Raw genomic sequence first — 17898 nt, 5'->3', positions numbered from 1 at the left:
CCTGCTGACTATTGCATACCTAAATTCCAAAACAAACCTGCAAACTACAGAAACAAAAGTCCTGTCTGATTGTCAGCCTATTTATGCAGCACCATTCCTATGCAATCACCTAAGCAATGAACGACGAAAGCACAAACAAATGAAAAATGGATGAGCTCCATGGTTCCTTTAGGAAGGCTTAATTTCTCCTCTTTGTTGGAGACAACTTCTGTTCTTCACAACGTTTAAAGAAAAAGAGCAGACAACTTCAAAGCCCAATGGCTTCTCTGGTAGCTGCACACCATTTTTGTCCCACGTTTGGAATTCAAGCTGACGCTAATGAAGATTCCTAGTGTAGAACAAATAAGGAACAGGAGTAAAGCCAATTCATAAGCAGGTTCTGTGACTAGTTTCTCAGCCTGGGGAGGTACTTGTTTCAAAATGTTCTCCTTTTTGACCTCTCTCTCACCTCTGCCCCTACATTTGAATCCTGAAGGCTCTGAGGCAGCACCCTCAAAGCCACAGCCTGAGCCAAGTGCTGGGGGAGCCAGCATAGGGAGAGCTCCTTCTCCCTGCAGAGGCTCTCTCCCCCATCTTCTGAGGTGCCTAAACTCAGGAAGATGAGTTCCAGCAGACTCCCCCAGCTCCACTAGCCCCAGCCCATTACACAGCAGACCCTTCTGCACATTGAAATTAATACCTGCCACATTTGGGGACGAAAGGGTTTTCTGATTTTTACCTCCATCTCAAATGCACTACTAAAACAAAATTATTTTTCTTTCCTAGCTCTCAAACTCAGCATTAAGACTGTTGGTTAAATTCCAACCTTTGACTCTCAACTGACAAACAAGAAAAAGTGGGACTCCACTCTCAGCTCCTATGGGCAGTGAGGAGTGATTAGCATCCACTTTAAAAACAAAATAAATCTGTTTACTTGTAAGCTAAGCAGATTTTCTCCCAAGTCACTGAGATTTGGCAGACATGGAATCTGATGACACTTTTTTGTGAGGCACAACTGCAAGAGGCCCCTAAATACCCACAATATGAGCTGAATTCAATTCACAGGTATCACATTGCAAATATTAAACATCGGCACAGGCCTGGTGCAATAAATGACCTGAGAAAAATTTTAAAACATGAAAAGAGATATCTGAATTTCCCTCTAGCTGTTGCAATCCTCTCAAGAAGCCTGAAAGAATGACAAAAAAGCCCCACCACAATTAAATAAAATAACCTCAAAAAGTAGATCTGAGGCACATGGGCAAAATTTACCCATGCTTCTGTGGTAAGTCTGTAAAACTTGTGGCTAAGAAGAGGAATGTATGAGTAGCTTTTGAAATACCCAGCTAAACTTTGATTTTGTCAGGAATGGAGACAATATATATGATCTTCTTTGCATGTCTTCCTTCTCTGTTCTTCATATCGTCTAAGCGAAAGGATCAAACCCACTGTTGGCCTTTATGTCAACAAAGCACCTAGCAGTGTGGTGGTAACAAAGGAAACAATAAAAATACTTTCTGCTTTCTGCTGACTTAATAAAGGAGCTGACCCTTCCTGAAAAAAATAATCAAAACTACTATGACTCAGAAAGCAACAACATCAAAAGGTATTACAGTATAATACTATACTGAGAGTTCATCACTAAACTATTCAATTGCTACTTCAGAAACAAAGATGTGAGAGAGACAGTATTCACAGCCTTTTCCAATATTATTATTATTGTGCCCAAGATACCACTGAAGCAGGAAGGATAAGCAATGTAATAGAGACTCAAAGGATTCTTTAGCTGAGTAAACCCTGGTATGCATGTCACTAAGACTGACATTTCATTTCTATTTTTCATTGTACTAACAGCTCTGAATATCCAATGTCCCCAAAATTACTTAATTCCCATGTTCTCAGAGGCATGAGCATACATCATACATAGGGACAGGTGAAGCAATGGGATATGTCTAACCAAGCACTTAATGTTGAAATGAGGCACTAAATTTTGCCATCAAGTTAATGTTGTTTAAAAATAGATATATATTTCTTTATTTCACTAAAGGACATAAGTATATTCTCTCACTCAGGAAAAAAAAGCCCAAACAAACCCAACCAACTAACAAACAAACAAAAGCAAACAAAAAATACAAACAACACAAAGCCACAAAAAATATTGAAATAAAACCCAGTTAGAAGTTTAAGAGTCTTAAATCTATAGAGAACATTTATAATGACATGACTTCTGGTGAATGACATGGACAGGATAGAGCTCTGGCAAAAGCAGGTCAAACCCCACTGACGTGAAGGGAATTTTATGCATTACTACTAGGCTGAATTTGACCCATTGTGCAATTAAGAAGAAAGTGAAGTGCAACATTAGGGAAGTTCATTGTCACCAAGATAGTTAATACTCTCTTAATGTGGACTCCTATCCCCAGGCTTCAGACAGATTTAAAGCTCTGTATTTAAAAATAAGCACTGCTTTGAACCAAGACAATAAAGAAGCCATTAGAAAAAAAGTCTATTAAACACTTACCAGGAAACCTGCTATGGAGGTTAGCATCACAGTTGTATCCATTGAACTGAGCAGTCACTGAAAGCACTTTAATCGTCAGCACGAGCAGTAACCATACCTGTTCCATTGCAAAACCTAGCAAAACATTAAGTGGTTATTACACACATCTGTTCATTGCATTAAAGATGCTTAGTGCAGGCATTTAACCACTCGGGAGGTGATGGTCTTCAGCAAAGGAACTGGGGATAAAGCTCACAAGCTTATGGGAAAGAGGTCACAGACAGCAGGGCCCATTTCTCTACTAGTAAGTAATATATAACTTTTATTCACTTCTACAACTTTTAATCATAACCTGTGGCAAAAAAAAAAAAAAAAGGATGATATAAAAGGGGGAAAATAATCCCTAAAATACATTGATAGATTAGAATTGTTTACATATTTAAACTCCAACAACTTTTTTGATGTTTCAGTGTAAAAATTCCTTGAGAAAGACATCTTGGCTAAAATAAAACTATTGTTCTAAGTCCTTGAAAACCATGCAGATAAATGGCTGGCTGAGAAATCCTCAGGCTCAAGATCTTAGAATAAAAATCAGTTCAAATCTATTTGCCAAACATTTGTTCTTTGAAGCACACATGCATATAAAAAGCTGGTACAGACACTTGCATCTACTTGAATTGTATCTGGCAATCAGATCAGGAGATCAAAACACATGAATTTCTAGTGTTTTGAGTAATTATTCCTTTTGGGAGGAAAGCTCCAAGATGTAATACCTATGGTATTTAGCACAACCAAAAGAAAGAAATTCTGATACATGCCTTTGTCAAAAGTGTCCCAAAATACTGAGATTTTTGTCCATGAATCCAAGCGCACTATTTCTTTTTTATTATTATTTATGAGATTTTGTCATTCTAGAAATATATCTGCTGATGTAGACCCCAAAACGCAACCTAGACAGGAACTGAGTGATTCTAAGGCTTAGGAGTTTTGCTTTCTCTAAGACTACAGAGATGTTGTTGATCATCATGTTTCTCCAAGTGGATAAAGGACATTTGCAAACTCCAGAGATGCAGCACACCTAAATGCAGCCATATCTGGCATGGGAAGGGGCTGTTGTACATTGCTGAGAAGAGCTGGCAACAGCACATGGAGAGAACATTTGAGGCAAACCCTCACTCTTAACTGGAATCTTCCATGGCTACAGAGCAGTCTGACTTAAAATCTTCTCAATGACAGAAGTGCTTCTACTAGTTTTCAAACAATGCCCACAGTGTACACAAACCTAAGATTTAACACCTTGTGTTAAAGGACAGACCCTTAGAGGACACTCCTAAGTGCTTTGTCAACTAACAGATAAGCTACAACAGAACACTGAGCCAGATTCTGCTAAAATGTCAAAGGTATGTCCAAATGTACAGCCATTGATTCCTGTGTAATTCTGCATGGAAGGACACAGAATAAAGATGCAGAATTGGAAACACCAGCTTCCTCTCAGCAAGCAGGCTTTGTAAGTCAGGTATAATTTTTGCTATCACATCCAAAAGCAGTTCTGCTACCAAGCTCTGCACAACTTCCTCAACATGTGACTTACAGCAACAATACAACCTCCTTTTAGTTTCAGGTGGATACAAAGCTCTAAACAAAAACACTCTTTAACCCTTTACTCTTTTCCCATTAGATTCCTGTGGAGGTTAACAACACTTGCAGCTAATGCTGATGAATAATTGTGAAAAAATAAACATAAAGAAAATGTAATTTCTAACTGGGTTGCTATGAAATATCTCTATTTTCATGGTCTCCTCACCCTCTCCATTACTCTCAGGTGGAAAAGTAAGGCAGTGTTTTATTGGTTCGTTTACTATGAAAATTCATACTTTATTTTGAAAGGAACACTTCTTTCCTTCAGAAAATTGGCATTTCTCCAGTGTCCTGTAGCCTTACCTCGGCTTGTACAGCATCGATAAGTGGCTGTTACTGTTCTCTTGTATCTGAGCTGATTCCTAATGTCTGTTTCAATGGTATATATCAAGGGCAATTTTCCAAGGTCTCAATCTGACTTCAATTTTCTAATATCCATAGTGATTTTTTTTCGCTACCAAAAAACCCCAAACTGTTTGAAATGAATTTAATGAAAGATGCCACTTACAAAGCCATAGCTATTATTTTAGATGAAAAGAAGAACTTATAATAAATTCTAAAATTTTAATAATTAAACTTAACTTAAGCTGCTGCATTTTGGAGGAAGGAAAGATGATTGCTAAGGAACAAATCTGAATTAAGACATTAAGTATTTATAGCATTATTTCTCTAGCTGTATTCATAGCAAGTCAGATTTCAACACAACCAATTATGTCCTACTTGCTTTCTAGCTATTGACTCATCTGCAAATGGATCAACATGCAGATCCACATCACCAGCTGAGCTGACTCTTGCAGATTTTGGTTAAATAAGTTAGGAACATGCATTATTTTTTTATTTCTCAAGAGAACTGTAGGGCTAGAAAGCACACTGAGAGGCCAACATCACCTATCTGCCCACCCCAGCAGGAACCAAGGCAGCCATTCCTACATTTCAGCCAACTCTTAAAGGCCTCTGACAAGTTATTTCTCAACAGAAATTCTGAACTTCAGTCTCTCAAATGTAGAAGGCATCATAACCAAAAGATTTGTACCATACTGATACTGCTGAACAATACAATTATAGAAGGATAAAAGTTTCATCGAAATAGTAAGAGGAACATCAATCTTATTTCCTGCATATGAATACGAAATTAAAATTCCACGTACAAAAAAAGGAAAATAATACGCAAGTGTCAGGAATGGGGTGATTTATAATCCAGGAGTCAAGTTCCCGTGGAAGATATTTGCCTGGTTCTCTTCAACTTAGTATGCAATTCTTTAAACCTTTTTCAAGGAATACAGCTCTTGGTGCTTTCAAAGAAAAAAAAATGTGTTTCTTTGCTCTAGTAGCAAACATATTTGGCTGTTAAGATGACTTTCATGACTAAAAGATGTCAACAAAAGAAATGTGACCCATTCTATCTATGAAACTCCTAACTGACAGGCCCATACCAGGTTTCACTGATGTACCAAGAGTTTTCTTTTATGCTCTGCAGACCTCATCTCCAGTTTTCTCTGTTGAACAGAGAAATTGTAATTTCTGTTTACCAAGAGAATCATTCTTTCCCTTGGCTTGCGAGCAGAAGTAAAAAATCCATGTGCAGGATTTTCATTAACAGGAAAAGGAGTTCACATGACAACTATCTCAAGCATTCCTAGAACAAAAGAACTTTAAAGGTCAGATACAGACAAAGAGACAGCCAGGGATTTAAATAACTATCAAACATGATTAAATAAATCACCTCAGAGACCATGCTTCACATAGATTTCCAAAACAGTCAATTCAAAGGAAAGACAGCCCAACATATCCAAGTTTCAATGTAATAAAATGAGAGTAAATTTCCAGAAGGCTGAAATAGTCTGGGCATGAATCCCTGCTGACCAGAGCTATGTATATATTCAGCACTGAGTCACAGCCACAGGTCTTACTGTTTGGTGCTGCATAGGATTGAACAGTACAAAGAGGTTAGAGTTGCAACACGCAGTCCTCAACTGAACTGTTATCTTTTTACGAAGCCCTTAGCCCTGCTTTGATAAACTTCACCATGCCAGAAAACCTGCACAGAATTTCCAAGTAAAGATGTTTCTAATTTAAATAAAACACATTTTTGAGGCCAAATTAGGAATTTAATTTCATGGAAAAGAAGTGGTTTGACATATTTAAATGCCCTCTTCTTTCCTCTCTCATCACCTGGCCTTCATTTCACTTCTATCTCATCCTCTCAAAAGAGATTTTCAAAAATTTTCCATTGTCAACAGCATTCACTGATTCAGCTCTACATTTTTACTGAAATTAATTTTTGAGCCAGTGCTGACTTCTGAGTATATTACCTATTTCAAATATTCATCCTGTATTTTATGAGAACTTCCTATAATCTACTGCTTATTTTCTAATTTTCATTCACAGGGTGTGGCAGTTTTTCAGAATAATATGGTGATCTTTATGCCTTCTGACTGGATAAGTCTTTTAAAAAACAGTTAATAGTAATAATGAAAACTTCTGAAAGAAAATTATAGATGTGATAAGCACATACTAAAGCTGGTAGAACATTTATAAGTGTTTTCATACATATCAAGTGCCTGCCTAAATATTCTCTAGCAATGTACATTAGGTGTCTACAAGTAATGGAATAGAAACATTACTTCTACTCATAAAAATATTTTCAAATTATCATTACATAGTTCAATGATTACTTCTCAGTCATCTCATGACAAAATAGTTCCTTGTCTTTCTGGTTTACATTTGTCTTGCTGCCACACTTGCTCCTGCATGTGCACTCAAGTTGTGAATAGTTGTGAAGTACATTAACTGTGCTGCTCTCAGGTCATCCAGAACCACTTTGCCTCTAAACACATACTAGATCATTTGCCATCACTTAAAAGTAAGCCAGTGAACAAAACCAGAGGAATACTTTTCTACCTCAAGTTCTTCAGTGGAACTTTCTCTTTAATTTGTACATCCCATTGCAATGAATTATCCAGATCACGTTTTCACTATTTCCACTTTATCTTGTTGGGTCTTCTGATGCAAATAAAACAGGACTTGGATCTTTACAGTAGCTGTTTTGAAGATAAGCCTACCAAAAGGTGATAATTGCCTTTTTTTCAAAAGGTTTGTTACAGGGAAAAGGGCACCTGAGATACAAAGAACTTTAAGGCACATTTCAACTATAACATTTACCTCTGCTTGTGGATAATCTTTGGTTCTGAGACTTTAAAACACAGCATATCTTTTCTTATAGATTTCTGTGATTTCAGACTCCATAGTGCTATCCCATTTCTAACACCTTGCAAAACTGAAAAAATAAACTTATGCAGACATGCACACATAGACACACATATAATACACAGCAAATATACACAGACAGAGGCACACGTGTATCTTGAAATTCAGAAGTTTCCTAAACAGAGGACTAAAACTGATGGAGCTAAACCTGTGCTCACAGCACAGAACTACAACAAATGCAATAATTTGACATATATGAGGAAATAATAAAACCAAGATCATCGGAAATCAATGCACCTCAGAATGTACAGAAACAGCTGATTTTTTTTTTCTCCATCAAAATGGGAAAAGAGCTTTGTTTTAAATAAGTAAACTAATTTCTCTCTTGTAGCTATTCAGAACAGATAGAGCAGCTGTGGACTATACAAGTAAGACCACGCATTAGATACACACATGTAGTCAGGCATAGAGTTGCCTTCAGTATCAATTATTTGGCCCTAGAATGGCACATTCTTATTTGCTATCCTATATTTAACCTCAATTTAAGATTTAAGAACAGGAATCCTGTATTAGCTCCACACTACATCAGATTTATAATTAAATGCTGGGTCAAAGCTTGGAGCCCCTCTATAATCAAAATTCTACCAGAATTGAACACGAGCTTTACCTGACAAAGTCTAAATCATAGGTTAAATCTCAAATGCCAAGATGTTTTGTGCCTACAGTGTGTTTTGTGCCTACACTGTCCAAGGAAAATGGACAGTCATTTTCCAGAAATAGGAAATGAGACTGGGGAACAAGTTTTTTTTCTTTCTTTTTAAAAAGCAACCAATATAAAAAGCTTTTGCTTTGCTTCTAAAGTTTAAAAAATTCTGGTTTATTTTCCAGTCCTTTTGCAATAATCGCTCAAACAGAACAAAAAATAAAAATCCAAAAGGTCTGAGAAAGAGCCATTTATTTTCCACAAAAGGAAGCGACATTAGAATTATTAGACTTCAATGTGAAAGACTTCAAATTTTGACCAGCACACTACAAAGGCAACTGATATTCAAGAACATAAAATATTTATATGGAAGAAATACATAGTGTCCTTACAAATTGAAATTAAATAATGATTCTAAACCCAGCTGAAAAGGCTGAAAACCTAGATCTGCTTCCCAAAGACACAGCTCAGTCTGTCTTTTGTGAATTTTATTACTGGTAGTGAGAATTAAATGTCTATGTTGGGTAAATAATAGAAGCCTTACAGCCATGCAGCGCTCTTGAACCTATAAAATCAGGTGTGCAGGAGAGATACACACTAGCATAGGTCCATCTGGAGCTTCATTTCATAGCCTCAGATAAGCAAAACTCCTGCTGAGACTGTTTTTTCACCTGCCTAATGACTAGGGAAATTTAACTGGTGTACCGTACGGAAAATAAGCTGTTTAAAAAAAAAAAAAATCTACATTTTAACATTTCAAAACATTCATAATAAACTTTTAAATATTGTACCTTAGTATACTTGTCTGTCTCCATTTTTACAACAAATCCTTGGATGCACTGAGATTTTCTTAATCTAGTCTGAAAAGAAACTAAGTCAACTGCATATTTGCAATGTAAAAAGAAAAACAGTGATCAAGTGAAGATTATGACTATATGAAATATTTCCAACAGGTTTATACAAAGCAGCATAATATCTTCTTCCAAGGAGACAGACTGTTGGAGAAATACTGATATTAAAGCATAAATACATCTAAAAAACACTTGTTGAACAAGCCAGAGACTTAGATCTATTTAAATTTATTCACTTAAGCCTGTTGAGGTCATGGAGTAGATTGTTCATCAGCTGTTTTGTACTAAATATCAGATTTACTCTAGCTTTTCCTACATCCAGTAGTGAAATACTAATATTCTTCAAATGTGCCACCTTCCCCCTACCCTGTTCCCCATTATTTTTACTGTAGCTATGCTTAGTGATGGAACAGTTGAATTTTACTTAAAATATTGTCAGAATACTTGTTTCACTGTCCCACAGAAATGACTTCAATAGCATATTTAGACCTTTCTTCCAGACATTTATTTTAACAACCTAAGGAAATGTCAGTGTTTTCCAAATCACATCCATCATGTCATAAAAAAGTACCTAAATATGTATCTGATAGATAAGCTAAAAATTTTAAGTTTCTGATAGAAATAATTTTTCCAGCTCCATGGGTCACAGATACCTCAATAAAATGTGAAAACACAAATCAGCTTGAAGTTCCACATACAAAAATGCACAAAATGACATCTCCTGAGCATAACAAAAAAAGGCTGATTTCTATTCTGTTCTTCCAACCTACATAAATTAACTACGGTTTCCCACAGGACATTCACGCAGATACGAAGTGCAGAATGTTGTCACTGAAAGCAGATTTGAGAGGAAAACGGGTCTGAAGGAAGTGATTTATGGTCAAAGCTTTGGACCTGAATTAAAGAATTAGGGACAAATTACCCTCTCACTTTCACACTCCTCATACTGTCTACTGCATCAGAATAACTTTAACATCAGCGAGAGAACTGAGAAAAAAAGAAAGGCAATTCAGTATAAGAATTTGGGACTATTGCAGTGAGTGATCTGAAAAAAAAGAACATTTTAGCCCAAATTCAGATGCTCTTGACAAAGCAAGACCTCCTTTTAATCATTAAAATCCATATAATTTGACTTCTGGTGCTCTGCATTTCTTCAGTCTTGTGGTTTAGAGGCTAAATTCTTTAATGCAACTTCAGTGAATTCAACTGAACTGCCAAGAATATCAACCGACTGAAAACACTGATAGATTCCCTACTGAGGTCACCTTCAACTGAACTGCCAAGAATATCAACCAACTGAAAACACTGATAGATTCCCTATTGAGGTCACTGCATTTCTGACTCACATCATAAACTTAAAATAAAAATAATTTTGGATTTTCCACTTCTCACTTCAGCAATTAAATACTGTAAACAACCTAATAACAAAACAAGAACCTTCAGCAATTAAATACTGTAAACAACCTGATAACAAAACAAGAGCAGTCAGATATCCACCAGCTGTGCCACTCTCACTTACAGAATGCCCAATACATATAGAAGTATCTGCAATAAACACGCCACTCTCACTTACAGAATGCCCAATATATATAGAAGTATCTGTAATAAACATAACTACAATGTTTAAGATATTATCTAATTAATCCAATACTAAGAAAAAAAATGGGCTGGTTTGCTCTATTGCATCTTGTCTGTAAGATATTATCTAATTAATCCAATACTGAGAAAAAAAAATGGGCTGATTTTGCTCTATTGCATCTTGTCTACATTGTGTTCCTCTTTCACTTTTAGTGGAGACATCGCTATTTGAAAGCCACTGAGAGACTAAAGCAAGTCCAGGATCATCTTGGACTGAAACACGAAGGCAACATTAGCATCATGTCCTCTGCATGATAAGTGTACAAAGAGTGTCCCTAAAACCTGGAACAAAGAGACTGTTCCTACATTCTCAAAACATTCAGTCTACAGATTTCCTTCTCAGACTACTGATCATTATGGGGGTTCCATCAGCTAGAAAATTTACATAAATTATCAAATCATTTGATATAGGCCCCTGAACTGTCATTTCATGCTACTGGCCTTCAGTTGCCTCTATGACCTGGATTCTGATCTAGTGATGAGATGCTCTTAATCATACTGCCTGACCCCAGAGCCCTGGAGTCACATGGGCAGATAAAAAACTAAATGATAATCGTTCTATTTAATTACTCTTTTTATGCTTTTGAAGAGAGCAATATAAATATAAATCTCCAGTAAAATAATGCTTGATGTCACTAGCAAGTAGATTATACTGCAGCCATCTGTTTGCAGCTTGAAAAGTTACCAGTAAAATAAGACTTCCCTGACAAAAAGCAAGAACAGTTTATGCCATCATGATTACTTCAATTTCCTTACTTTTAGGAACAGTAATTAAACAGTAAAGTTGTAGAATAATGCTGTAGAGCCTTATCTATTCCTTAGAAGTTAAACAAATTTGCAGTAAATAATTCTTCCAAAATCTGGGGTCAAAGAAAGCATGTAATACCACAGATTTCATAAACTGTGAAGACAAAGAGCACTTACACCAGAATTTTATTTAAAAACTGAAACATTCTGTTGTGAAATAGAAAAGATTCACTTATGGATATTTCTTTCACCATGATTCAGGTCCCTCTTATAGCTATTTGGGACTTATAACAAGGCTTGAAGTAATTTTTGAGCCAACCTCAAAACCAAGCCTGAGAGGTACTGCCTAAGACCTATCTGAAAGAAAACAAAACACTGTGCATTGGTGAAAACATTCTTTGATCAAAAACATACAAGCAGGGCCAACACTCCTATCTTCTGCAGCTCTTCAAGTTTTCCCTCACCATACACAAAGCATTTATAGCAACTATGTCCATTTACACTGTATCACTTCATCAGCTTAACTGAGGACTTGATTTCAAATCCCCACAATGTTCATTCAAGAATATATTGCCATTATTATTACTTTAAAAATAAACAAAGGTGGTGCAATTATCATGTCCAGTCAGCTTTGTGACCAGAAACAATGTTGTTTCCAATCAGCAAACCCATGTCATTCCATTACAGTGGAGTCAGATAAGAAGTCTTGCTTATCAAAATTTTCCCCCATCAATGTAATGATTGTGGGAACAGGATGACTGACACCACAAGTTGGATAACATTGTCTCCTTCAAGCAATTGATTGTTTCCCTCCTGAAAGCAACATGAGTGGGTTTGACATACATTGATAGTCTCAACATTACACAGGGTTTGTAACTTTCCTCCCCTCACATTAACAGCATGAGTCTGGCCTGGGTACCTTTAGGTATAAGCTAAGTTACAAAAAATTTAAAATAAAAAAAAAAATCCCTTCTTTCACATTGGATGCTAATTTGCCTTCATGTTTTCATCAGCCATTCCCTGCATACTTCTTCCCTGACAAACTACCACTGAGATTTCCTAGTGAGGTTAAATTTGTCTGACAGGTGATAAAGTAAAAATTTCCTTTAAAATTAATGAACACTTTGACATTTACCAATATTTTAGTAAGTTCTACTTGGCTGACATGTTGGGCACTTACCCAAATCCCCTGTAGCTGTTGAGTCAGCTGTACTCCATCTATCCCGTGCTCCTGCATGTGATCAAGTGTTCAACTCCTCTGCCCTGCAGAACTTTTTCAGAAAATACCCTGAGCCTGTAGATAGGGGGGAAAGAGACACTCATTATGAAAATTCTTTTTAAAATACGTCTGGATTTCAGATGGGAAAATTTGACAGGTCTCAGAATACTTTACAAGCCTGTTCATCATCAGACTGAAACCTGAGCAGGATCTTTATGGTGGCTTTTTCCAATCCTCTGCTTCTTTTTTTCTTGCAGGCTTTTGATCTGCTTCTCTCCACTTGTATGAAGATATCCAGAGGACCATGTGGGGCAAACAATCAACCTGGAGAAATTATTCTGTCATCAGCTTGTTGAGGGAAAACCTTGTCTGCTTAAAAATGGGGTGGGAGGAAGGAGAGAGATGGAAGCACTGAGATAGGATCAGTAACTAAGCTGCAAGGTTATCAATGTCCCGTTGTGTGTTGTGAGAAGTGTCTATTTTTTTCAATTCTGGGCTAAACTCATAGTACTAAACAAAACAAAGGCAAAAAGAGCAACATTTCACACTGTGATGAAAATGTGATATAGGGGTGTCATCATGAATACAGGTGTCAACAGAATGATAATTACCAACAGGACATCAATGCACACAAAGCCAAGTGCACACAAAAGCAAAGATCAAGCTGCTAGAAACTAAACCTGCTTCACAATATCTACTCCCCTATTTCTGGGATTTGGAGGGAGTTGGAGAGAGGTGTTTAACTCCCATTTGTTGCATTAGGGGTTTTTTTCCTCCTTCTGCCCCCTTCCTTCGGTTTATATTGCAACCATCTATGCCTGGAAGATTTTGTTACATTTTCGGACAGGAAAAATAGTAGTTTATAGGCTTTTGCATCATAGAGGTGGCTTTGAGATGCCTGGAATTTTTTTTTAAGATTAGGACAGTTTTTAGAACAGAAAATCTCTGCCTCTGCCATGCCTTCACTTTGGCCAGGTCCTCTTAAACATCAAAGTGCTGCAGAGCACATCGTGCACATTCATGGTAAGCCAGGCAGGCCCCAAAGAGCAGCCATGGCAGAACATCAGCAGTGGCACAATGCACTGACTCACCTCCTCCTCATCATCATCACCCTACTGTGTCAGGGCACTGCCAGAGGAAAGCAGATTTCCCTTTTAATGCTCACATAAATCCACAATGAAATATCTCAACATATTATTAATTTCACAAATGACTGTGTTTCAAGCAAAGTCTACCCTTGAGTAGGTTTCCAAAATGGGAATCTCTATTTCTTATATTTTATTATTTAAGACATGTATAATATCAAAAGTCATCCATTGCCTTTTGGTCTTCAGATGAAATTAAGAACATCAAATCATCTTAAGACACTAGGCAATTTCTCTGTTTCCATTGACAGCAAGCAGAGCTTTGAAAACATTTGTGAATCATCTTAAGACACTAGGCAATTTCTATGTTTCCATTGACAGCAAGCACAGCTTCGAAAACATTTTTTTCTCCCCTCTGCAGGAGTATCCACACAATGAAGTCCCAGCCCAGCACCACCGTTGTCATGCCATCTTTTCCTTGCTGCAGACTGTGCTTTCCAGTAAAAAAAAAGGGGACAAAGCACAAGCCTGCAGGACAGATCTTTATAACCTAAGACTCACTCAAGAATCTGGTCACCAGCAGCTACACATGGAAGAGTGGTGGCTGTGCACTTTAGCGAGACACAGCTCTACCCACAAGCTGTAGAAGCAGCTTTGCTGAGGTGAGTGCACTTCTACCTGTCCATATGTGAGCAGAAGCAGGTTAAAAGTTGTCTGGGCAGCACAGACCACAGTGTCTGCCTCACAGTCTTCAGTAGCCAGCAAGACCAGCCTTCATCCCAGCTGGTTACAACACATACCCCTCCAAAAATCCCTGCTGACAAAGAGCTCTCTCACCATATGCTTCTCGAGGGAATAGCAATTACCTAGATGATGCCACCACCAAAGGGCAGTCACAAGCTGCAAGTGCAGCAGTTCCCCCCTCAATCTATTAAAACCACATAGGCAAGGTGGAAAACAGCCCTAACATGTTCTATCAGTAATTAGCTGATCTTATTTATAGGAAGAAAGCAATCAACAAATCTCTGTGCTTAGTAGAAACAGTCCCTTCACTGCCATCATACTGTGCAAGTAAGTTGCATGAAAGATATGTCACATGGCCTCAAAAATCCAAGTTTCCGTTTCAAGTTCTCTACAGAGAATTTGGTGATTCCACCAATATATAATGTGTTATTTATCTATTCCTTACATTTAAAATAAAAATAAATCCCTGAATTAATCAACACCAAAAAATGAAGTAAGCCTGAGTATTTCACCATTAATCCTTGAAGGAATGCACCCCCATCTATTTGATTCTCTAATCTTACAGTGCATTTGTAAAGAAACTATTTTCATTCTCCAAGCTTTCAGCATGACTTCAAACAGTTATTCTGGCCAGAACAAATATAAGACCACAGTTCTATGAATAGATCACAAAGAGCTTTCCAAATGTATCTAATTATGACTAAGAGACATCTTGCTCATTTCCAAATTAAAAATCTGTCTCCATCCCACAAATCCCTCAGCCCATCTCACTCATATTTTATGTATTATTTGAGAGCAGACAAGCTGATTCTTCTAAACAGTAATTTTAGAGAAGTTTGGACACAGTTTGATTACATGTTGTATCTATTAGCATTGAAGGAAATTTCTGTTTTCATACAGAAAGATAAAATGCACAAACAAAATCATTCCTTCTTCTCCAGGTTTTAGAAAGTCCCCACACTTCGCTGCCCATATCTAAATAGCTGTGTGGAGACAGAGAGACTGCAAGAGGATAGAAAAACTCAGTAGAAGAGAACAAATTCCAAATAAAAGGTCAAGTCCAAAGATTATTAACCAAGACATATATGCAAGACAAATTCTACTGCTGATATGCTCACAATGCAACTGTATATATTGCCAGAGTTGCATTTCTCTTAATAAAAAAATAAGGCAGGTAAGATTATCCTTTATTATTGACCAGGAAAAAAATCCTTGTTTTTATCACTATTATTCTCTTATGTAGAGCTCTGGACTTATCCTAAACTTGCTTCTATCAGACATAGACAATATCAGAATTTCACTGTTACAGTGAAATTCCACAAAGCTCAGCTAGATTGCTAGCTTTAAGCACAGAAGCTATTTCAAAACAAAATATTCTTCAATTTTATAATTCATATGAAATTCCCATGCTCGGTTTAAAAGTGAAATGCTTTGCTTTCTTAAGAGGGATTCTGCCTTTTTGGAAATGAGCTCTGAAGGTGCACAGTGATTGCAGGAGTGTCCATGAAATGAATGCTGCAGCCTAAATGACCTTCTAATGGAACAATTCAACCAAAGCACATTTCCATTGTTTAGGAACCAAAGAGGTTTTATACACAATTAGACAAGTAGTTTATCTAGTTATATGCCTTGTCTAGAATATATGTTAACATCAAATGTTTTAAAAAGTGTTTGGGGGAAGGAAAAAAAGGATGGTTAAAAGCACAGCCTCAGCTGACAAAACACAAACAAGTAAATCTTTCCCACAAAATAACCCATCAAAAGTCAGCATATTTTTGGGACATAGATCAGCATATATAGGCTTATAATTGAGAGTAATCTCATGGATTTTCTCTCAGGGCTTTATCATCACCCATATAGAGCTATTATGTCCCCTCTTACATATCTCTTTTGCAAGTAGGCCTACAGTAGTACTTTCAGTTCTTCTGACAACAAAATTTTGGAAGCCTCCAAATATCCCTCACCCATTCTCCTGTTGCTTTGTAATTCTCACACCTGTATTCACTTGCATTTAAACTCCACACACACTTGCTTTTCTAGCCATTTCTCAGTATTAAGTCCACATTAAGCCCCTTAGTATAAACAATTCACATTACTACCCAGTTTTTTTTTCTAAAAGATCATATTTAATTCAGAACCCAGCTAATCTAGATTAACAGTTTATATAATTCTTACAATACCCAGTCAATGTATGCTGTAGCCACAAGGAATAAAGAACTTTTAAAAAAAATCAATACTGCATGAGAGATTCCTCCCTAGTTATAATCAAATATACTCACACAAATACATGGCTTAAAAATTGTCATGGCTATTTGCATTATTGGCATCTAGAGAGAGTGTGCACCAGTTTTAAATAACTGAAGAGTATTCAACCTCAAAACCATCTAGTTCACTTTCTATCTTGCCAAAGCAATAGCAATTTAAATCTCTCTAATGCAAACAATTAGCAGAACAAGGAGCACAAGTGAGAAAAATAATCATTAAATTATATTTGCACTGAAACATCACAGAACCCAAATTCAGCTTGGGCAGAGTTTTAACAAATGCAGAAACATGGCCTGAACAGATTGTAAGTAACCCTGGCATCAGTTTCATCTGGGTGCAGACCATAGAACTGGCATATACAAATCCCTGTTAGCTCTACTACCACACAACAACAGACATCAAAAGACCAACATGTTTCAGTATTAACAGAGGCAAACACAAATGAGAAATGGTTGTGGTTACAAATTGGGAATTGAAATTAAAAATACATGCAAGACTCCTTCAGCTTCTCTGGCTGTATGAAAATCTGTCTGCACAGTGGCAACAAGTATATTCTCCCAGTGCTTTAGAACAGCATTAAAATCCAGCTCATTTCTTGATTTATAAATTCCTATTTATTTCACAATTTTCCTGCCTTTTAGTTTTAGATGTTTAAGCCCCTACTGGCAGAATCTACATCTAATATCACAGACGAGCTTAGCTCACCTGTAAGTGTTTTGAAAAAGAGTTTTCATGTTGACAATAACAGACCTGACAATCTTCTTTGAAAATAAATATGGAATTAAACTTCCTCTTCGATTATACAGAGAATTTTTATTTTGCCCCAAATTTTTTAAAAAGCAAAAATCTTGTTACCAATTGCTGTCTTATCTTTAGTCATAGATAGTTACACTGTCCAAAAACAAGACACAAAGTTTGTTTCTAAGACTCCCATTTCCAAATATACACACTTTTTGGTTCTATTAGATGAATCTTAAACACCACACACTTCTATATATGAGGAGGCACACTCCTTTTTGAACCCATTTCTACCTCCCAGCCAAACTCACAGTCCCTGTGCCTCTCCTTTAACAAATAAATTATACTTAACCTTTCAATAGTTCAAGCTTTTTTTTTTTTTTTTTTGATTCTACTGAGGCCTGCAGATTTTCAGATGAGAAATAGAGGGTGTTTTTGACCTGAAAGGAACATTAACCTGGTCCTCTTGCTTTACAGCATAGCCTTTTTCCTTGTCTCACTCTGCCATTAGCTTCTTCAACTAAATGCAGATGTCACCAGCCTTTCTTTAGCAAAGGGAAATAAGTGTCCCATTAAGTACTTAG

At 36.8% G+C, this 17898-nt stretch overlaps 1 protein-coding gene across 1 annotated transcript in view; it reads right to left on the bottom strand.

Annotated features, from left to right (window-relative positions):
- Positions 1 to 2606, bottom strand: part of ZPLD1 (zona pellucida-like domain containing 1) — a 20857-nt gene extending 18251 nt beyond the window's left edge. Inside the window, exon 1 of the mRNA XM_009070060.1 lies at positions 2501 to 2606. Coding sequence (XP_009068308.1) covers positions 2501 to 2606 — 106 coding nt within the window. The remainder of the gene's footprint in view (positions 1 to 2500) is intronic.
- Between the last annotated feature and the right edge of the window lie 15292 nt (positions 2607 to 17898).

The sequence above is a fragment of the Acanthisitta chloris genome, unplaced genomic scaffold (genome assembly GCF_000695815.1).
Source record: "Acanthisitta chloris isolate BGI_N310 unplaced genomic scaffold, ASM69581v1 scaffold7832, whole genome shotgun sequence".
NCBI lineage: Eukaryota > Metazoa > Chordata > Aves > Passeriformes > Acanthisittidae > Acanthisitta > Acanthisitta chloris.
Note: the sequence above shows the minus strand (reverse complement) of the source record. Positions and strands in the feature narration are given on the sequence as shown.